Source organism: Hippichthys cyanospilos, chromosome 5 (genome assembly GCF_059441005.1).
Source record: "Hippichthys cyanospilos isolate Australia breed blue-spotted pipefish chromosome 5, RoL_Hcya_1.0, whole genome shotgun sequence".
Taxonomy (NCBI): Eukaryota; Metazoa; Chordata; class Actinopteri; order Syngnathiformes; family Syngnathidae; genus Hippichthys; species Hippichthys cyanospilos.
Genome location: NC_142373.1, coordinates 3,144,378 through 3,168,128, shown reverse-complemented (window position 1 = coordinate 3,168,128; position 23,751 = coordinate 3,144,378). Strand labels below are relative to the sequence as shown.

Sequence of the window (23,751 nt, the reverse complement as noted above, 5' to 3'; positions counted from 1 at the left end):
CCAGCTGTCTTCGGGCAGTAGGCGGGAGACACACTCTGAAGTGGTTGCCAGACATTGCATGGTACACATAAAAATAAAATAATATAAAGGGGAAATACAAAGTGTCCGAGAACTATAAAGTCACGGCAATGACCAGTGGTAGAGCTAAACTTTTATCCTTGGGGTGGCCAAAGCTATTTCACAGACTATAACAATGAATTTGTTTCTCGATTTATCAACTGCAATCGGTGCGTCAGATGTTGAAAAGTACCTACTAAGCACACAGGTCATGAAATTCATGTATATATAATTTGCAGTTCATTAATGCAGAAAATGTAAAACACAACTTGGTAACATTTTTTCAACAAATTAATTTTTACAATAATGGTGAAAATGCACCAACACCACCCCCCCTCCTTCGGTTATGGTGAGAAGTGGCAAAATGTTTTACAAAGTCATCCATTGTCTTCTGGACACAGAAGACAATAAGGGAGTTCCTTAATGGAACTACATTGTATAAAAATTAAAAAAAAACATTAGTGTATGCAAAATAAACATAAAACCACCTTTTAAAAAAGACAACGCATATCAATAACCAACACTTAAAAAAAAAACAAAAAAACTTTAGGGTTCCTCCACATTTAAAATGTTATGACCCTTATTGTAAGATTTCTCAGCAACAAAGAAAGGCATCTTTTTGTGACATTTGAGTAATAAGATGTGTATTTCATTTGTTATCATTTTTCTAAATTTGTATGCCATCATGCCACCAAATTTTTTCCAAGAGATTGTGGATTGGTAGTGTATGCAAATAACACCATCATTTTAAGATAACCAAGAAAAGTATTGAGATAAACATATTTCCAAACAATTGTTTCCATTTTCCATACTCCGATAGACCTGTAAATGTAGAAAATCAAATTCCTAACCTTCTATACTTAAGGAATCTAGAAAAGCTTCTTGCCTTAAACTAGTTCCTCGCGTGTTCGTTTTTGTTGAAAGATCGCCCATACCACAACACAGTGAAACAATTTATTTAATCCAGACAGAGTGGGAAAGTACACGAGGCCTCGGGCCGAAAGTACACGAGGCCTTGGGCCAGTCCTGCAACAGGTCGAAGCAGAAAATGGCAAAGTTTCACCTTACACATTCAGTTCTTATACCCTTTTGGGGCATGAGTGTGCGCGTACTTGGGGGCCTGTTTGCATGGGGAAGGTGTCTTCAAAAGTCTCTGAAGCGGGAGTAGGTCTGAGCACCATAAACCCTGACTGATATCTTCTCTTGAAGGCCACACCTGGTCTTATGTTCCTGGTGGAATGTTGTGTCGGGGGATGCCATCTGTTCCTTTTGGAGGTGACGACCTTTCCCTATTTCTCCTGGGCCAAGACTATATCTGCTTTATACTGACATTGCGTCGTCTCAATCTTTATTAGAATAACACCGTTCCACGTACACACTATTAAATATTGCATTTGAAAAATATGTATTTACTTCAATACTAGTATAGGAACCCTGTAACTTAAAATTACTGAAGTGAGCATAAGACTGCTTCTATGCTCTGATCTGGTGGTGATGGGCTGTGTGACTCACATTCTCTCTCCTCCTGACTCATCCCAGGATGGGAGCTGCTAGCAGAAGTGAATTCTGGTTGCCTCATCTTTTTCTGACCCAATGAAAAAATAACCCAGTATTGTTAACGTTATAAGTATCACTTACAACCACACAATGTTAAATGCCCACTTCAAGCTTAAAAAAGGTCAGGGCAAACAAACCACTGTAGACGTAAGTTTAATATTCAGACATTTCAGCGAGTTAACAGCAAGTTAACTACCGTGGTCTCGTTAGCTACGTATCATTTAAGTCAAATAGAGCATGAAGCAGCTAGCTGGTCAATTCTCCAGTTTCATACCTCTAGAATCATTGTAGAAACACGTATATAAATCGCGACTCAATTGTACAAAAGTTATTTTAAATAGTGACTCGTTAGGACACCACCGTAAAACGACAGTTACGTATGTAACAGCGGTTCTATGAGCCCCGGAGGACCGCCAGAGGCGGTGCTAAAAGCACGGAATAAGCCTTCGCGCAAGCGCAAGACGAGAATGCATACCAACAAAAACGTCATGTATATGACACCGGGGACATATAAAAGGCATAGTCACCCGGCAGTCTGTCCCTCAGAACCTACTCGCGCGAACAACGCAGAGACAGGGAGTCCGAGTGACAAGTAAATCTGGCGGTCCTCCGGGGCTCATAGAACCGCTGTTACATACGTAACTGTCGTTCTATTTCGCCCCTCCAGACCGCCAGAGGCGGTGCTAAAAGCACGGAATGACGAATAACAGCTAAGTCACGAGGAGGTACTCAACTCAACCTCACATAGACGCCCCTGAGGATCCCAGGACCACAGACAGAGAGTGGGGAACTGTAATATCCATACAGTAGAATCTGGCAAAAGTGCCCGGTGATGACCAGGAAGCAGCAGCACAAACATCCTCCAAGGGAACCCCTTTCAGCACAGCCCAAGAAGTTGCGACACTCCTAGTAGAATGGGCGCGGATTCCCGAAGGCAAGGGGAGTTCCAATTCCCCGTAAGCATGCGTGATAACGTCTACGATCCAGTGAGACAAACGCTGCTTGGAGAGCTGGGAGCCTAAGGAAGGACCCCCGTACGAAACGAAAAGCTGAGACGACTTACGAAGCGATGCCGTAGTCTCCACATAACAACGCAGTGCCCTTACAGGGCATAAGAGACCGGCGGAGACCCCATCATCCCCAGGCGGGGTTACAAAACGATTGATGAGCAGAGGCTTGTTGACGTAGGAAGATGATCGCACCTTCGGAACGAAAGTGGCATTCGGCCACAGAGTGACTGCGCCTCCATCAGGGTGCCACCTGATGCAGGAAGGGCTGACAGACAGGGCATGCAATTCCCCAACTCGTTTGGCTGAGACAATTGCAAGCAAAAATGCAGTCTTTAGAGAGACCCACTTGAGAGGCACCCCACCCAGGGGTTCATAAGGAGGCCGGCACAAGGAGTCAAGCACCACGTGCAGGTCCCAGGTAGGCGTGCTGTAGGGTCGGATACGGCGGGCCCCTTTCATGAATGAAGAAACAAGCGGGTGGCGTCCTAACGAATCGCCATCACCCGACGAGTGACGGGCCGCAATAGCAGCCACATAAACCTTCAACGTAGAAGGTGAGCGACCCTTATCCAAGAGAGACTGCAGAAATTCCAAGACAACAGGAACAGGGCAAGTCACTGGGTCCGTGGCAAGCTTCGTGCACCACGACACAAATAACTTCCATCTGTTGTTATACAACAACCGCGTGGAAGGCGCCCTGGCGTTGACAATAGTGCGCCTGACCGAATCAGAGCAGCAGCTCAGCAACGGTTCGGGCCCCTCAGAGGCCACACACACAGGCAAAGACGATGAGGGTGGGGATGCCAAAACTGCCCCTCTCGCTGGGACAACAGATCCAATTGGGCTGGAAGATGCCAAAGGTCGGCAAAGCACAGGCTGTGGAGGAGAGGGAACCACGTCCGTGCCGGCCAAAAGGGGGCCACCAGCAACAGGGTGTGGCCCTCCTGAAGGACCCTTCGGAGAACCATCCACAACAAGGGAAGGGGAGGGAAGGCGTACAGGAGGCAAAACGGCCAAGGATGCGCCAGGGCATCCTGCCCCAGTGGGCTGTTGACCTGCATCAGGGAGAACCAAAGGCGACAGTGAGTCGACTCTTGCGTGGCAAAGAGGTCGACCTCCGCCTGACCGAACCGATCCCATATAGCCAGCACAATCTCCGGATGCAGACGCCACTCTCCCGGCGCTGGAACTCCGCGAGACAACGAGTCTGCAACCTGATTCAGGACCCCCGGCAGATAGGCTGCCCGCAGACTGGCTAGGTGGGCGGCCGCCCATTGAAGAAGGTCGCGTGCGACCAGCAGCAGCCTGATGGATCTGGTACCGCCCTGATGATTGATGTGGAAAACTGTCGAGGTATTGTCTGACCGCACCAGGACGTGCCGATCCCGAAGGAACGGCAGGAAGTGGATGAGTGCCAGATGCACCGCACGAAGTTCCAGGACATTGATGTGCTCTGCGGCATCCGCCGACGACCAATGTCCCTGAGCGAACCTGTGTTGCCAAATGGCACCCCAGCCGGAGAGACTGGCATCTGTGCAAACCACTTCCCGGCGAGACGGCACCACTCCCAGCCTCACGCCCGTGGCCAAAAAAGCACGCCGGCGCCATGGGGCCAATGCGAGAAGACAGCGACGTGACACCATTAGGCATCGGTGCCGATGTCTCTTGGCATCCAAGCGGAAGTCGTTCAACCACATCTGTAGGGGACGAAGGTGTAGGAGCCCCAGAGGAACCACCGCAGTGAGAGACGTCAACTTGCCCAGTAGACGTAAAAATTGTCCGAAAGGGATGTGCCTGTTTAGGCGAAAACCCTCCAGTACACGCACAACGTCGTCCACTCTCTGAATTGAAGGACGGGCCAGCATGGTCACGGAGTCCAGTGACACTCCAAGAAAGGTGGTTTGTTGTGAAGGAACCAGAGTAGACTTTGACAGGTTCACCCTGATCCCCAACCGAGACACGTGACGAAGCAGCACGGTAGTATCCTTGATTACCTGTGCACGAGACTGCGCGCAGATCAGCCAGTCGTCCAGGTACGGGAGAACTTTCATGCCCTTTGCCTGCAGAGGAGCAAGGGCCGCCTTCACGAAGCGAGTGAACACTCTTGGTGAGAGTGAGAGGCCGAACGGAAGCACCCGGAACTGCCAGTGGGCGCCCCTGTAAGCAAAGCGCAGAAAACGTCTGTGATGAGGCGCGATGGGGATATGAAAGTAAGCGTCTGTCAGATCGACTGACGTGAACCATTCGCCAAGACTGACTGACCGCAATACTTCGGAGGTCGTTAGCATGCGAAATGGTAACCTCTTGAGGTAACGATTGAGCCCTCTCAAGTCCAAAATCGGACGAAAACCACCTGTCTTCTTTGGAATCAGGAAGTAAGGGGAATAAAAACCCCTGCTGAGGCTTGGATGGAAAACAGGCTCGATGGCCCCCTTGACCAGAAGAGTAGTAAGTTCCTGATCGAGGGCCAAGGCCTTCGCCGGGTCGGCGATATAAGTCTCCCTGACCCGACTTTGTATGGGGGGCCGGCGCCGGAACTGCAACCTGTACCCCTGGGACAGGTTGGAAAGCACCCAGGGGTCTGACCCCAGAGCAGCCCACAGCCTGAGCTGCTGAGGGGAAAAATACCCGACGGCCAGCCCCAACACCTCAGTCCCGCGACCCACGGAGTCGCGGGGCCTTGGGGGGGCGAGGCGGAGGGGCAACTGTCCGTGGTCTACCGTCAGGCAGCCAGAGCGAAAACCACCAGTGGGACAAACGCCACCCGCAGCAGGCACACAAGCCGAAGAGCGAGCGTCCGCAGCAGCATACCGTCTGGTAAGACGTAGAGAGCTGGCGCCCCCATACATTTGGCTACGAGACGGAACCCGGAAATGAGGCCCAGAGGCGGGAAAACGAAGAGGCCCAGAAACGGCTGAAGCTCTATCACGATCCGAGAGCTGCACACGGGCTTCCCGGACCCTTAATGATTGTTCTAGTGTCTCCACCGCACCAGAACCGAAAAATGTCCCAGGGACAACAGGAAAGTCCCTCAGAGTACGCTTGGAGGACTCAGTCAAAGAGGACTGAGACAACCACAAAAGGCGGCGCGAACGCACCAAGTAGGACATCGCTCGCCCGTGGTCTCTTGTCATAAGGGCAAATGCATGCAGACATGCCTCGCCAAACGACACAACCGACTCCGTATCACCCTTCCTCGCCACCGACATGGCAGCGAACAACAGGTGCGAAACAGAGTTGCCAATGCGAGCAGAGCGCGCACATGCATTATAGGCCCTTGTAATCAGGTCATCCACCATGCGACATTGTACGTTAGGACAACGCCGCGTTCTACGAGCGAGCTCATCTGGCGACAAAAGCAAGGAAGCGACATCCTCCTCCACAGCAGGCATGCGATCTAACCCAGCGTTAGCAGCATCCTGCAAAGCTGCCAGCGTCCGACCCTCAGAAGTATGGCGGGCAAATGCACTCGTATCGGCCCAACAGGACAGCAAAAGTTCTAAATAATGGACACACTGCGGAACAACGAAGGCAACAGAAGGGCGGCCACGTCGGAAAAAGGGATTAGTTCGGGGAGACTGGGGACAAGGAATGTCCACCTGTAGCTCCCGCAAGGCAGCGCACAAAAGGGACACAAGCGAGTCTGCATCACCCAATACAGTGAGCGACGAACCTCTATCAGAAGGAGGGGAACCAACAGTAGAGTCCCTAGAATCTAACTCAGACCCACGGAAGCATGAGTCTGAAGCAGAGATAGAAATGGCATCAACATCCTTGTAAAAGTCCGGTGCAACAGCGCCATGGAAAGAAGACGGCTCACCGGAAGCTAGGGCACTCGGCTGGAGGCGCTCCTGCAACAGTGCCGACATCCCTTCCAATTGAGAACGCAAATATGCAACCTCCTCCTCTAATCCAGAGGCCCATTGCTGACCTGTAGCGTGATCACGCTTAGAGGGAGCAGGTGGAGCTACATTGGCAGAGCGGCGTTTCACGCCACGTCTACGAACAGGCGGCAAGGATACTGCCAGCGCGATAGGAGGAGCCACAGTCTCGTTGGACTCTAACGGACCGGTCACCTCATCCTCGGCCACACTCACCTCTGTGTCAGCGTGCGCCGAGTCACGGCAACGCAAACAGCGTCCATCCCGTGAGTCCGCCAGCACAACGCGACAGCCACAACTGGAGCACAGCACAGGGCCCTCCATAAGACCGAGAAATTACGACAAGGCAAGAGCTGGTGCGGAACGCAACCGCTGCGAGCCGGAGACACTGACCGAGAGCGTAGGCGAGACGCTGGCGATCGGCGAGAGGAACACGGCGCAAAAACTACAACGGGTGCGTAACGCAGCCGGTACAGCGGGAGCCGGGCAATAGCCACTAGCCAAGTTCGCGTGCGAAACGCAAGCGACACGGCTCAGGCTGAAAAGGGGTAAAGACGGTTAACTGATGCAGTTGCAGGCGGGTAACTAGGCACACAAACTTCACAGACAGGCAAAGACAAAGCACGACTTTATGGCGAGCACGCACACGTCAGGCCGTGAACACCATGAAAGTCACCCGCCACCAAGTGTTAGCGCTCTAAGTATCAACAATAAGGAAACGGCTTCGAAATTCACCAAAAGAACACCGAAAACTCATAAAACAACGCAACTCACCCCGCGCAGCAAGTTCCAGCAAACGTTGCGCCAACCAGACAAGGATAAAACCAACACTATTGTCGCAGCCACCGGAGGGCGGACAGTAAACCGCAGCCCCGACTGACACAGTCAACGGGCTACAAGCGACGAAAGGAAATAATAAGGAAATAATAAGGAAACCGCAAAAACGCGGTACTCGTATGGCATGCAAACCAACGCGCGAGAAGGTTCTGAGGGACAGACTGCCGGGTGACTATGCCTTTTATATGTCCCCGGTGTCATATACATGACGTTTTTGTTGGTATGCATTCTCGTCTTGCGCTTGCGCGAAGGCTTATTCCGTGATTTTAGCACCGCCTCTGGCGGTCTGGAGGGGCGAAATAGAACTTACTTTACGACGAGGATTTCACTGCTCATGAAGGGCATCCTTCGTCACTTTGTTGATGTCCAGTCTCCAGAAACGATAAGAAAAAGAATTCAAAACAACGTTACCATCGATAACAGATTCAAATCTTTGTCTTCTTCTTCAGTGGCGATTCTTTTTCTTCTCCTAATGCACAGGTGCCGAACTCCGGGCCTCGAGGGCCGATATCCTACATGTTTTCAAACCTTTTCCCTCAAAAACACCTGATTCAAATGATTGGGATCATTTTGAAGCTCCTGCAGAGCTTGCTAATGAGCTAATCATTTGAATCAGGTGTGTTGGGGAAAGAAAACCGGAAAACATGCAGGATGCCGGCCCTCGAGGACTGGAGTTCGACACCTATGTGACCTAATGAATGTGGTTGCAACGCTTTGTGGTACATAGCGGCACTTACTTTACAGGAGGGACTTAGCAGTCAATAGGCTTCACTGATTAAAAATTGCAACTGCCGTGATATGTCAATAATCTAGGGTGGCACTTGGGGGGGTCCGATCAGATTTTAGGGGGGTCCAGTGATACCCCAGGCATCCCCTCTAGCTCCGCCTCTGACGGTGACACAATTTCTAGCTGATAGATGTTTAATTATTTTAAAAAATAGTCAAAAAGTTAATCTACAAATAAGAGAGATGTTATAATTTACGCGAGCGTGTGTGAGGTTCAAAGGCAATGTTCGTTACGTTGAAATAAATAAAATGTTGATAATTTGTTAATGCTGATCATCGTTAATTCGTTGGTCGCAAGGGGCTGGTGTCCCATAATCCCATAGCAACCGCTAGCAAGGGTTTGCTAGCGGAGGAGCGAGCCAATGGGCCAGGCATAAGCAATCGTTCAAAATACGTCGCTCACAAGGATAATGTCGAATTAGCGGAGGAGGAGACGCCAACAAATCAAACCGAATCCCACCGGCCAGCGGCTTGGCTGCGGCTGCTGCTGCTGGGTGGCCAGCACGAGCCGCTCTACACGTCTGGCTTGACTTGCACACCGTTGAGCATACTGTGAGCACTTACCTCAACGTTATCGTTAGTATTAGCTTTAGCATGGACAACCAGTGTCAGCCGCAAGCGATGTTCACGTACGAGCGAGGCCAATACTACCGCGTTAACCAGAGGCGTAGATACTTGTGTACATTTACTGTTGGGTAGAGTATCACATAATTCTTATTAAGTAAAAGTACACACTTTGAAAACTACTCATGGACTAGAGCAAAAATAAAATCATAACGAGGTGGCACTAGTATAATCATAAACAGTACCCGTAAAGGGGATCAGACTCGGACTCCAGAATACGACAAAAACAATATCCCGATTTTTTTTTTTTTTTTTTTTTTAATATTGGCCCCATTAAAAAGTCTGCTCATCCATTAACCCATTAGTTTTAAAGCATTTGTACAGAACACTGAACGGAAGTGTACTTAAATTTTCTTTACTCAAAAGTACATTTGTTACCTTGCGAGATGCTCCATCCTTTTTAGTTGCGAGTCTTCGACTATGTTAATCTAGTAGGGGCAAAGACGTCTTTGGCTTTTTATGTGTGGATAACATTAAGAAATCAAACAAAAATAATAATAATAATAATAACGAACCGGAAAGTTCACATCGTGCTGCATAAGGTGAGCACAATATATACATTATAAAATGCCCATTCGTGAGTCAGTAAAAAACAAACAAACGTGGCTGTCAAATAAATAGATGGCTATTGACATTTTATGTTGTAATACAAAAGTGTCCATGTAAACCTTAAAGTTTGCAGAAATTGTTTAAATAAATGCTTATTTAGCTATTATCCGCAGGAAAAACGTAATACCTTTTTAAACTCATTGCCACTGTGTTAACTGGAAATTTCATTGCATGTACTCAGGCAACAACTGTGTGGCTAAGCGATAGAGGGGTCGTCCTGCAACCCAGAGATGCTGTATTTCATCTACAGCCATGATAAATGATCTTTAAGCAAGATACTGAACCCTGAGTTGCTCCTCATGTGACATCATCAGTAGCTGAATGAGGTGTCCAATTTAAAGCGCTTTGAGGGCTGCGTCTGATCAGGCATATTATCCAATTACGATGTTTTTTGCCCCTATAAGACCTTTATCTGATATTTTAATGACAGTGTGAGCAACACAGATCCGATTTCTTTCAAATGCATTTCAGGCCATTTGGGTATGTAGTCCTGAATCAGATCCATAGCTGATATTTTGTCATGCAACTTCTGTCAGGTCACATTCATCCAACTCACACATTGGAGGTAAGATCGGGACTAAAAAATTCAGCCCAACCCGACCCAGGCCCGCGGTATTAAAGCCCGACCCGGCCCGAGCCCGACCAATTAACTTGATTTGCAGGCCCAAACCCGAAATTTCCTATTTTATTTGTGAGGACTCGGGAGGAGGTGATTTATGATAACAAATTAAAGCCTTTTGTAACGAAATCTAAGTTTAACAAGACTATATAAACATTTACATCTTTTATATTTCTGTGTCTGCAGAGGTTACATTAACCGACAATTTTCCATCATTAATGGATTTTTTTAAGAGTTGACGGGAAAATCTTTAAGCCTGTCCATCATTGGTGTGCACTTGCTTAATTACACGGAGAAATACTGCAGCCCACTAGGCTTTAAATAGAATAATGCAAATCAAATAAATGGGAAAAGCTCTATTAAGATTAAGATAAGCTCCAGCTCTGCGGCTCGTATAGTAGTTAAATAGCAATTACCTTGCAGCGCCTTCTCTGTTTTATCCAAATTATTAATTTGATAACAAGTAATCCTTAGTTTAGTATACACATTCCACACATCGTTTTAGTATACATTTTTAGAAACACATATTTATTTAAAGTCAGCAAGATAGGAGCCCGACCTGACTTGACCTGAACGTAATGAATGACATTTTGGGCCCGACCCGGCCCGAAATTCGAATTGGGTTAGGGTTAGGGGAGTTTGCGCTTGGGCTTAAAATCTTTCACACATAACAAAAAAGCGACAAATATCACAATTCTGCGCTCAAAAGGGACAAGTAGGTTGGAAAAAGTAAAACAATAATAGTGGGCGAGGCGGGGTTAATTTATTGGAGGGAGATTGAGATGTATTTTGTCTCTCTCTCGCGCGGGACATTGCTGTTATCGCACTAAATGCCATGGCCATAAACCTCACTCTTCACCTCCTAATTTTACCCCCTAAATGTAACAGATTGAAAATATTCTGGCTCTGGTATGACAGCCATTTAAACATCTGTAAACGATAATGTTAAACACACCCATTGTGTGTGACATCACAGTGTCATCAATGCTCACGCGGTACAGTTTTGAGCGTTCACACACAGGTCACCTTAATTTGGAAATGTGTGCGACCTCACGAAAAATTTGGAATTGTGCCTTACGTGCTTCAGTGTGAATGTAAGTGAAGTACTATTTACAGATCTAAGCTTAGCTGTTTTGCTCTAGCATGGGGCAGTCCAAGTACTGAGTATCAATTGTTACAGGTTTTCCATGTTTAAAGTAGATTGAATAACAAATTTACATTTTCCATCATGTTAAATGGTTCGTATCACAGCTTCTTTTGTTGCGTTCCTACAATGTTGAATGTTGTTTTGTCCCCATAAAATCAATAACACAGGTTTTTACACTGACTAGAATGTAAACCTTAAAAAAAATTAAATTAGAAATGGGAAAGTTCTGACTTATTTTCAAAGAATTGTTTTGATGGGAACAGTGGCACTGCCAACATGGCCCCTACATAAGCATACTGTTGCGTTTGGAAATCCACCATCGTGTCTAAGTACTGAAGGTTTTTGATGACACAATATCACCCTAGTGGTTAGCAATCTCGGTCAAATAAGCAATAAATCATTTAACACTAATCCAATGTTACAGTGCACCTCAATGCTTCTACATGAAGTTTTCACTAGCAAGTTAAAGTGAAAAATCTGCCTAACAATGATTATTGCATTTATCCTATGTAATACAGTGAGTGTAATATCTAGTCATCTGTCAGATCACTTGCACCCGAAGACTCTGCTGTATGTCATTGAGTGTACTGCAGGATAATGTTGTTTTTCTTTTTGTATGTTTAATATGTCAGCAACCAACTGGTGAAGTGTTGATGATGGTGCAGCCGTTCCCTTTGGTGCTGACCGCTCGCGTGGACCTGCTTCTGCTCCTGGTCTCGCTGATCGCCTTTTGGACGAGGGTGCACCGTATCACGCATCCCAATGCTGTCGTGTAACTAGCACACATTCAGCACATTTCACAATTTAATATTTAATATACATTCAGTGTCTTTATGTGTGTGTGCGTGCTTGTGTATATGTGCTTTTAGGTTTGACGAGGTGTATTATGGCCAGTTTGTGTCTCTGTACATGAAGAGGATTTTCTTCATTGATGACAGTGGACCCCCACTTGGTCACATGATCCTGGCTTTGGGAGGTTGGTTATGATGATGACCCATTTACCGTGTTTGTATATTGCGTCACTAATGTTGTGTGTGTGCTCATTTTGTAGCCTACTTGGGAGAATTTGATGGAAACTTTACATGGAACCGAATAGGAGCAGGTGTGTGTATTTTGCATTCATTGATTGTTGGGCTGCAACTTACAATTATTTTAATATTTGATTATTTTGTTGATTAACTCATGTATCAGAGCCCCCCCCCCCCAAAAAAAAAACAAAACATGCAAATGTTTCAAATTGACAGTGGAGGAATTGCTCAAATATAAATTAAGATGCAATAACTGATTTGGTCTGCAACATTTCAGAAACAATACAAAAGTGTTGAATCCATCCGAAGTACTGGACAATATCATGTTTTATGTTTTATGTTAATTCTACACAAAGTATCAGCAGCCCTCTTTCATGGAGGAGTACAGAAACCACATATCATTAAATGTTGAGAAAATGAAATTCTACGCATTTGTACGAATTGAATCAAAAGTATCTAATTGATTAATTGAATATTAAAAATAATTGTCAATTCATTTGATAATCTGTTATGGGTCAATTAAATATTGTAACCTTGTTTGTGTGACAGAGTACCCATGCGGTGTGAGCGTGTTTAGTCTACGTATCCTCCCAGCCATGTGTGGAGCATTGTGTGTTCCTCTGGCATATTGTGTGACTCTGGAGTTTGGCTTCGGTCACATGTCGGCGTTGGGAGCAGCGCTGTTGCTGTTGCTAGGTAACCGCATGTCTTACTCACATAAGCATGCATTTAGTCAATTGAGGTATTCCTGTTGTTGTTTGCAGACAACGCTCTAATTGTACAGTCGCGACTGATGTTGCTGGAGTGCATCCTGATCTTCTTCATCCTTTTGTCCTTTTTGTCTTACTTGCACTTCTATCACGCCACCACCAGGTGAGTTCAGACCCTCTGTCCTGTGATATTGCAAGGAGAACATGTTGTGACCCCTTAACCTTTTACGTCACAGCTGGCCTGTCAGATACAGTTGGCTCCTCCTCTCTGGAACATCCTGTGCTGCCACCATCGGGTCAGAAACTCTCACAGGCACATGCAGACACAATCACTTGCACGTACAGTAAGCTGACCTACGTGCGGGTTTATATTTTCAGGGTCAAGTATATTGGTATCTTCTCCTACCTGCTGCTAGTAGGTGTGGCCTGTGTTCACTGCTGGAAGTTGATTGGTGACACGCGTGTGAGCGGCGTGAGTGCACATACACATGCGCGCACACACGCACACAAATCTTCCCCCAAAGCACTATAATATGCACTATAATATGGGTGTGTTTGTCTGTGTTAGATGAGCGTGTTTGTTGAGTGTGTATGTCGTGGTATGTGTCTGCTGGTGCTTCCTGTCGTGCTCTACGTCCTCTGCTTCTATCTGCACCTCACTCTTTTACACCACAGTGGACCACACGACCAGTTGATGAGCCCCGCCTTCCAAGCCAGCCTTAAGGTACTCACCCATGCACACACATGCTATTTATTTAGTTTTAATGATACTATGGAATGGTTGATAAAATAGCGATTAGAAAGGTAATGATCAATTTACAATAACTTCGCATGATTCCATCAGACAAAAAGCATACCATGAGCAGTTTTCAGCAAGCATTAGCTTAGCGACCACTAGTTAGCACACTGGATCACTGTAAACAAAGAACTGCCCTGTGCGTTTTTATTGATTTTGAATGTCATTGACATGGAGACACACTCATTACAATGAGTACATACTGTATATACAGTACACTCACGCACACAAGTATTCACATGCATACACATACAGACATACATCAACTGAAAAACACAGAACAAAGATTGATTGTTTGTATGCATCATTCAGGGCGGTTTGTCCCGGATCACGCAAGGTCAGCCTCTGGAGGTCGCTTATGGCAGTCAAGTGACTTTGAGGAGCTCTACCTCCCAGCCAGTCCCATGCTGGCTGCATTCACACAAAGCTAACTATCCAATCAGGTGTCCTGCTGCCATCTCACAGTGATCACTTGCGATTCAAGTGGTAACTCACTAACTGTGGGTGTGTGCTTTTGTATGTGGTGTGTGCCCGCGTGCATGCGCAGGTATGAGAATGGTCGCGGAAGCTCTCATCAACAGCAGGTGACCTGTTACCCTTTCAAGGATGTCAACAACTGGTGGATCATCAAGAGTGCCGAAAGGTAGGTGGTGCCTGGCGTAGGCAAGCATGGTCAAAGCGTCCGTCACGTGTGTATCACTTGTGCGTCAGGGCAGACCTCGCCGTGGGCCGTCCTCCTCGTGCGGTGCATCACGGGGACATAGTGCAGCTTCTTCATGGGATGACATCACGATTCCTCAATAGGTGATAAGTCCTTATTTGACGAAGCATTTGGGGATGCCTGTGAACATGGGGCTCAAGTTTGTGTTTTGTTGTTTTCAACAGTCATGATGTTGCAGCCCCTGTCAGTCCCCATGCTCAGGAAGTGTCAGGCTACATCGACTTTAACGTGTCCATGCCCATGCAGAACCTTTGGAGAGTGGTGGGTCACCTCGTCAACTTAATGGACTCGTATTGCGAATATCACAATTCACCTTCTTTTCTGGTTTTGGTCTCCCAAGGGTAATTTGATGTCAGTTTCAGTCATCACCAATGGGCAGTGTAATAGCAGTGCAATATTAATCAGAATACGATACAGTATTTCAACTGAGAGGGGGCACATTAAAGTTACCGTATTTCCCCAAATCTAGGATGTACCAGTGTATAGGATGCATCCTTAATTTTAGGGTCAAATTCTGATATTATCTATGTTACCTTGTACAGCAGTGATCCCCAACCACTGGTCTGCAGTCCGGCACCGGTCCGTAGAGCAACTGGTACCAGGCATACGCAAAATAATGTTTGAGAACTGATTTAGTTTAACAATTCATTCATTTGTTGCTTTGTTTGGCTTGAGCTTTGCTTTTTGATGCCGCCTCTGGCTGCTGTTGATATTACGTTTTGCAGTGAGAAGGATGGTGTGGTTATACCCCCCCCAGACCGTGTTTTGAGAACAGTCAGTTGTTGCCGCACACGTTGTTTTGTCTCTCTGAAATCTGGCCCACGACTGTCTGTAAGTTGTTCTTTCTTTGTAAGAATGTTGATGTGTGATAATATGGCCAAAATTAGTTTGTTTGTAGATCCAAGAACTTGTGACTGTGGGTAACATGCTAGCTAATATTAGTTCTTATCTTCATCATGTTATATAGAGCTGCCCTGTATGCGTTTAGCTTATTCAAATTTTGTTTGTGCCAGGTATTTCGCTGGAAAATAATAGCTTTTGTAATTCAGTTTTATGATTGACTTTATGTAAAAATCTCAAGCATTGAGCGGTCCGTGGTGATAAAAAGACCACTGGTATACAGGACACACCGACAGTTTGGCGACAATGTAAAAACAGATAGATTAGCTAGAATAAATCTCACCTTTACAGTTTCATCATATTGTCTTGTAGTTATCTTTGTCCGTTATACAGTATATTGGTGTGGGTATGTGGCTTGCAGGTAAGTGAGTGAGTGAGCAACTGAGAGAGGGTGTCATGAGCAAGGGGCAATTGTCATACTATGTGTGGTTGAACTGATTGACAGAGTGCAAAAACAAGTGTTAAGATGAGAGTTACAGAGGTAATGAAAATGTGTGATGTGTATAATTATGTCAATATTGACAATGAAATTGATGGTGTTATAGAGATGAAGATGCTGATGATGACGCATTTGTTTCAGGACATTTTGAACCGCGAGGATGATTCCGAGGTGTGGAAAACGATCTTGTCAGAGGTTCGCTTGGTTCACGTCAATACGTCAGCAGCCCTCAAAGTAGGAAGATCTCGCCTCACGCACAGTACCGTCATTTTCTCCTCAATCACCGAAGACCATGGGTGTGTGCATGCATGCTTGTGTGTGTTTTAGTTGAGTGGCTTGTCTCTTCCAGACTGGGCATCGGGTCAGATGGAGGTGGTTGCAGAGAAACTCAAAGGTCATACCAGCGGAGTGACATGGACGGTGGAGGAGCACCGATATGGAACCAGTAAGCCTAGTCAATTCTCACACATTATTATCATTATGATTTATATTGCTTTTAAAGTAATTGTCGCTGTTATCTGGGAAGCTGAAACTGTCAAACTGCAGTCCATGCATTTTACACCTAGCATTTAAAGATCAATAAACCCGCATCAGAAATGAAAACTTATCACTATATGTGATACTGCCAAAACTTAAAGATAAAAGGGAATATAAAATGATTAGTCCACAAAATGTTTTGAAGTCCACCAAAAGCAGGCAAGCTTAAACAAGATTGTACGCTTAAATACAAATCACACTTTAAGAAACACAAGAAGACTGTCACAAAACCAGCTAATTATTCAAAATAGAAGTCAAGAAATCTTTTTCATTTGTTCTTGAGAATAAGCCTTTATCTCTCTCTCTTTCTCTATCTATCTATCCATCCATCCATCATCCATCCATCCATCCATCCATCCATCCATCCATCCATCCATCCATCCATCCATCTATGAAATATCTTTCATTTGTTCTTGAGAATAAGCCTATATCTATTTATGCACAGTATGTGTGTGTATATATATATATATATATATATATATATATATATATATATATATATATATATATATATATATATATATATATATATATATATATATATAGTAAATACCTGTATACTGTATATTCATTACACATTTCTATAGACTTTGATTCTGCCATAAAATATGTCGTATAAATAAAACATTGTTAGAATCAAAATCTGGGATTTTTGTGGACTATACACAATGTACTTGCTAAAATAAAATAATCCTTACAATATTTTTAAATTTTAATATTAACAATTTTAACAATTTTAATATTGTTTAAAATTGCTACTTTTCCAAACATTTTTATGATATTATTAAAAAAAAACATTAAATAAAATCCAGTAATTTTCATATTTACTTTCACTTTTACAAAAAAATAAAATAAAATACTGCACAATAATTGTAAATACATATTTTAACATTCTAAATACTAAAACAAAAAAACTAAAGTATTAATCAATAATGCTTGTGCTTTAATTTTTCAAAGTGTAACAGAAAGAATACAATTTACTCTTATATACAGTACATACCTTTGCAGGTTTATCATTTGGAAGTGCAATGTTAAGTGATTGGCCACTGTTGGAGGTACATTGTGCTCTGCGATGAAATGGCAAACATCATTTCTACAGCTGTTGCGCAACTTTATGGTTCTTTTTTAGTAGGAAAATGAGCATCCATTGATTTATAGGTCTTCAAGACGGCTACGTTTTGTGCGTGCTTCATGTCAAAATGAGTCTTTAAATCAAAGTAGCCTTAGACACCCACTTTCACGTCTTGTTTGCAAGCAACACAACACAATGCAACACAATATGAATATATATCGTCCTCATGACATTTGCTCCCATTCTTTTTTATGTTTGCCTCTTCTATTTACCTTACCGCATTTTGATTCAATTTCAGATATTGCAACTTTATGATTGTACTGTCTTCTAAAAAGTGTTATTATTATAAAGACTATGTTTTAGTGTGCTTTCATCAACAAACAATGCCATGGGGAAAACCTAGCTGGCCCACGGATGCGCAAAGTAGCATCAAAATGCTCACTTATTTTGTGAGGTGAAGAAAAAGAAAAGAAATGAAGGCTAGCGGGTGGCAAACTTGTTTGATTTACTGTTTGATAGTCGGTCCTAACCAGATGGTACTATATTTGGCAAATTTGCGGTTCCCCATACAGATTTTCTTGTACGCCGTACACTACTTAAAACGCATAAAAAAATGTACGTAGTTTTTTTTATTTTTTTATTGCCTACTTCATTATTTGCTCTAATGTGTGGAATGTAAGTCTGCTCGGGGAAGTCAACAGAATAAGAATTTCATTTCATTTGTGTTGTGTTACTTTGCATATGACAGTTAAACTCCCTGACAGCCTACAGTAGCTGGAGTGCATGTGCTCATGTGTTTGCAGGTGAGGAGCAGGAGGCCAGGCAGGCAGAGCTTCACTCCCCCACACATATTGATGTGAACAGAAAGATTTCATTGTGGTCAAAGTTTCTGGAGGTTCAGGTGGGCCGCAACAAAATGTCATCGTCAAAGGTGGTGTTGTCATGCTACGATGTCATCACCAGTGGAGGATGCTGACTGCGAAACAGGAAGACAATGAGCACAAATATAGCTCTGCCCCTTTGGAGTGGATAACCATGGAAACAAACATCGCCTACTGGCTCCACCCCTCCACCAATGTGAGAAACATACATGTTCAAGTTGGGGTCGTAAGGCAAATTTGCTGTATGGTGGGCAATTCAAACTTATGTTAAAGAGCTAATGTATTTAGAACCCCAGATAAAAACATCAAAATTGTACACATATATTAAAAAATGGTACCAACATAGTATAGTAAATGCTACGTATGTACAATATACGTGTATACAATCAGAAAACATAAGTAAAAAATATAGAAAGGATTTATTTACCTTTGAGTGCCGCTTGTTATGCCCATATTCCCTATTGAGGATTATCTCCATTATTGTTTCCATAAAAATCATCTTCTTACTTCTCTCTTTAACATCACTAGCAATCTTGGGACCCATGGCTAACCCTTTCAACTTTGAACTAAGCAGTAAAATGCACTATAAATATAGTTTCGTAACCACTCACAATCGAACAAAGCTTTACCGTTCCACCGTTTTGAAACAAGTGAGGCCGACCAATAGCAGACCACCATCCCCTTGAGGAAACGCTACCAATAGCAGAATTGTTGTGACGCGTTGCAGGGACGGCAACTGAAAATATGTGTAATTACCTAAAAACGCCTGCAGATTGAGACGAAACATCACAATTACAGCCAAGCCCCTAGGGTTATGAGAGTTGCAAAACCGGGAAAATGTCATAAAGAGGGGATGAAAAAACTCAGTATTTCACATTGCAACATGAAAATAATAAGTCAGGGATGTTGTAACACGGGGGTCCACTGTGTGTGTGTGTGTGTGTGTGTGGGTGTGTGTGTGTGTGTGTGTGTGTGTGTGTATATATATATATATATATATATATATATATATATATATATATATATATGTATATATATACAATATGAATATATTTACGACAGTAAAGTGTGTGTTTGAGAAGTTATCAAAGTGTGATTAATTGATTGATCAATCAAAGCATTTATGCGTTTGTTTTATCAGGCTCAGATACATCTGATTGGTAACCCAGTATCATGGGGTGTGGCCAATATCAGCTTGCTGGCCTACATTGTCATGGCAGTCATTTACCTGCTTAGGAGGAGGCGGGGCATCAAAGACTTACCTGAGGGTATGTATCTGTGTACCCGTATTTTCCGCACTATAAGGCGCACCTAAAAGCCTTAATTTTTTTAAAAAGCCGATGGTGCGCCTTTTAATCAGGTTTGCCTTATATATGGATCAATATTGAGATTGGGATTCGTAGATGGGGAATGAACTGATAAAGTAAGCTTTACCTGTTTCTTTTGTGTGTTTACAGTTTAACAAGGTTGGTCATATTGACATTGAGTTATTATGCTATTGAGAGTTAAAAAATATTATTTGAGTTATTATTGTTATTACTTTGAGTATTTCTATATTGTGATTGAAAAAGTTTTAAAATATGTCATTAATTGAGGGTGCGCCTTATAATCCAGTGCGACTTATAACGTGGAAAATACGGTGTGTGCTTGTGTGTGTGTGTGTGTGTGTGTGTGTGTGTGTGTGTATATATACACACACACACACACACACACACACACACACACACACACATACATACATACACATACACACAAACCAGCAAACAACCACCTGAAAAACGTATTGTGTGTGTATGTGTGTGTGCACGCATGTGCATATATAGCTGCATGGGAGCGTTTCGTTTCCCTGGGCGTGTTGTGCGTTGGTGGCTGGTCGTTGAACTTCGTTCCTTTCGTTTTGATGGACAAGCGTCTGTTCCTGTACCACTACCTTCCCGCGCTCGTCTTCTTGCACCTGCTCAGTGCTGCCCTGTTGGAGCATGTGTATACACACTTGCTCAGGTACACACACACACACACACACACACACACACAGCACACTTCCAGTCCATATAAAGATAGTTTTATCACAAATGTCACTACTTTTGCCACACTACACATACACACAAATATAATCATGTCATTTGTTATATAATAAGTATTGTTGTGAAACACAATCCGGTGTCACAAAAAAATGATTCGAAACAAGAAAGACTGGTTTTGATTTGACAAATCAAATTGTAACATCAATTTAACGAGACTGAAAAGAGGGACAGCATAACATGACATTAAATGAGCACAGGCCGGTCAATGATAGAATCAAACCGAATGGAATTATAAAATTTTTAAATCATTTCATCCTTGAATCATATAGTATTCAACGTATCACGAAATGTATCAAATCAACACATTAAAAGCAACTTCTGTTGCGACTGTGTTACTTTATTTTTATTGACAGAAGCCCTTCCATTGCAAAGACAAGAGCTAAAGATTTTTCTCTTCCATTACCAATGCCTTTAAAAATAATTTCACATTTGTAGAAATACCAATACTTTGTATAGTTTTGGCTTCACCCAAATTTAAAACATGGTGTAGCCACTTGAATCATACGAATCTTGTACGTGAATCCCAAAAGTCAAAATAAAGATTGCACCCACAATTTAGATAACCATGCCTGCTGGGGTGCTCACATGTGCAATCCGATTAGACTGCAGACGGTAATCTAGTCTAGTTTTGGTCCACTATCCAGCGTCTCAGAATTGTGAAGCAGTGCACCATCAACACTGTGTATAGTGGGGATGGGGCGCTGCTGACCTCAACTTGGGACTTCGTGAACCAGTGGGTAGAAAACTTTGAAGACCTCTTCAATTCCACCGAGACGTCTTCCTCTAAGGAAGCAGAGTCTTGAAACTCCGAGGTGAGCTCTCCCATCTCTGGGGCTGAAGTCACAGAGGTGATCAAAAAACTCCTTGGTGGCAAGGCCCCAAGGGTGGATGATAACTGCCTGGAGTTCCTGAAGGCTCTGCATGTTGTAGGGCTGTCCTGGCTGACATGCTTCTGCAACATCACGTGGACATCGGGGACAGCATTTCTGGATTGACAGACTCGGGTGTTGGTCCACCTTTTTAAGAAGAAAGACTGGAGGTTGTGTTCTACAGAGGGCTCTCACTCCTCAGCCTCCCCGGTAAGGTCTATTCAGGGGTCTTTGAGAGTAGGGTCCATCAGGAAGGCGAACTGCGGATTCAGGAGAAGCAGTGTTGTGTTCGTCTCGGGCGTGGAACAGTGGACCAGGTCTACACCCTCTGCTGGATCCTTGAGAGTGCATGGGAGTTCGCCCAACCAGTCTGCATGTGCTTTGTGGACTTGGAGAAGGCGTTCGACCGCATCACTCTAGGAACTCTGTGCGGGGTGCTTCGAGAGTATGGCGTACCTGACGCCCTGATATGGGCAGTTCCGTCCCTGTATGACCAATGTCAGAGTATGGTCCGCATGTCCGGCAGTAAGTCAAATCCATTTCCAGTGAGGGTTGGACTCCGCCAAGGCTGCCCTTTGTCACCGATTCTGTTTATTACTTTTATGGACAGAATTTCTAGGTACAGAGGTAGTGTTAAGGGGGTCCGGTTTGGGGGTCTCAGCATTTCATCCCTGCTATTTGCGGAAGGTGTAGTGCTGTTGGCCTCCTCACGTCGTGACCTCCAACTCTCACTGGAGGTTTGTAGCCGAGTGTGGAGAGGCTGGGATGGTGATCAGCACCCCCAAACCATGGGCCTCAGTCAGAAAAGAGTGGAGTGCCCTCTCCGGGTTGGGGATGAAGTCCTACCTCAAGTCGAGGAGTTTAAATATTTTGGGGTCTTGTTCATGAGTGAGGGTAGGATGGAGTGGGAGATATCAGATCGTTGCAGCGTCTGCTGTGTTGCGGATGCTGTACCGGTCTGTTGTGGTGAAGAAAGAGCTGAGTCGAAAGGCGAAGCTCTCGATTTACCAGTCGATCTACGTTCCTACCCTCATCTATGGTCACAAGCTGTGCGTTGTGACCGAAAGAATGAGATCCCGGATACAAGCAGCCGAAATGAGTTTCCTCCGCAGGGTGTCTGGGCTCTCCCTTATAGATATAGTGAGAAGCTCAATCATCTGGGAGAGGGTCAGGGTCTCAACTCTGCGTTGAGAGGAGCCAGTTGAGGTGGTTTGGGCATCTGGTTAGGATGCCTCCTGGACGCCTCCCTGGTGAGGTGTTCTGGGCATCTCCCACGGGGAGGAGGACCCGGGGACGACCCAGGACATGCTGCAGGGACTATGTCTTTCAGCTGGCCTGGGAATGCCTGGAGAGCCTTTTGGAGGGGCTGCTTGAAGCGGCTGGGGAGAGGGAAGTCTGGGGCTCCCTGCTCAAGCTGCTGCCCCTGCGTCCCAATTCCGGAATACGGCGGTAGAAGATGGATAGATGGTAATCTAGTCCACCGGGGGGCATTATCATGCTTCAGATTATTTTTAATTTCTGTTAATCCAGTTATCCAATTTAAAATGTTAAACAACCATTATAGTCCAGGTGCCATTAACTCTTTCAGCAAGCGTTATATGTTATACTTTTTACTTTAGGTCTGCACAATAATTCCGCTGAGCAAGATTGTGTACATTATGCATTTCAGTTCATGAAACCATCACTCAGAAATGCAGCACAAACAATGATCTCTCCAGTAATGCTCTTTTTGTTAAAGAGAAGTAGTGAACTGACTCAGAGCAGTTTATTTACTGAAGTGGGCCACTCCTTGTGCTGCCATTGCAAACTGATTTCTGTTTATCGTCAAATGGATGCAAGCAATGCAGCAAACAAGCAGACAAAACAGTCGTCTTGTAATTCCATTGGCAACATGGTAGCATTGGTTTGATGGATTGTCTATCTTGACCATAACAATGACCTATGTGCTCCTGTCACTTGTCCTGTTAGGCATCCTTCAGAGACGGACTGACAGTCTGTCGGTGCTGACTTTCTGACCATCTCAGACAAAAATGAATGTGACCATGCTGATATCTTTGTGTTTTCAGTAAGGACACGCATCGCCACATGCTACTGGTGTGTGCATTTGTCCTGTTGGTGTGCGTTTTCCTGTCCTATCGTGTCTTCAGTCCTTTGACCTTTGGTAGCCCAGAGTTGTCGGCCAGTCAACTGCGAGCGCTCAAGTGGAGGAGCACCTGGGACATTTTGTATCGACGCCACTAGACACTTCCCCCTCCATGATGTCACATTTAGGAATGGCGACGTCACAACACTTTTAATAATCAATAAAGTTTAAATGGACTTTTATTCACTTTGGTATTTTTTTTTTTTGCTTTCATTTATTGATTTGTTAGAGCGTCATCATTAGGAGTGTTGGACCGTATCCCAGTTGACTTTTGTGAGAAGCAGGGTACATGCTGAATTGGTCACAATCCAATTGCAGAGTCCATACAGTAAAGACAAAACAACAGACTGTTGGCCAGTTTATATCAAGACACATACACGGGGAGGAAAAGTACAAGTAAATGTTATTTTAGTTTGATGATTTTGAGAATCACTCCATCCATCC

The 23,751-nt window shown here is 44.5% G+C and overlaps 1 protein-coding gene across 2 annotated transcripts; it reads left to right on the top strand.

The window, feature by feature from the left end:
* The first annotated feature begins 8,477 nt into the window (after nt 1-8,477).
* On the top strand, nt 8,478-23,489 carry LOC148423180 (protein O-mannosyl-transferase 1-like). 2 transcript variants are annotated; one of them, XM_088416044.1, is made up of 20 exons: nt 8,478-8,680; nt 11,760-11,899; nt 11,997-12,103; nt 12,179-12,229; nt 12,705-12,851; nt 12,920-13,028; nt 13,102-13,161; nt 13,244-13,337; nt 13,434-13,589; nt 13,974-14,104; nt 14,209-14,304; nt 14,373-14,465; nt 14,547-14,643; nt 15,863-15,980; nt 16,071-16,166; nt 18,134-18,231; nt 18,294-18,407; nt 19,353-19,479; nt 20,035-20,212; nt 23,231-23,489. In XM_088416044.1, exons 2-20 carry the CDS (start codon nt 11,781-11,783, stop codon nt 23,403-23,405), a joined length of 2,166 nt encoding a protein of 721 aa, XP_088272170.1. In that variant the 5' UTR covers nt 8,478-8,680; nt 11,760-11,780; the 3' UTR covers nt 23,406-23,489. The 2 variants fall into 2 exon arrangements, with proteins under 2 accessions (XP_088272170.1, XP_088272171.1); XM_088416045.1 differs by having other exon boundaries at nt 8,480-8,680; nt 15,863-15,955; nt 16,049-16,166.
* The last annotated feature ends 262 nt before the right edge of the window (nt 23,490-23,751 follow it).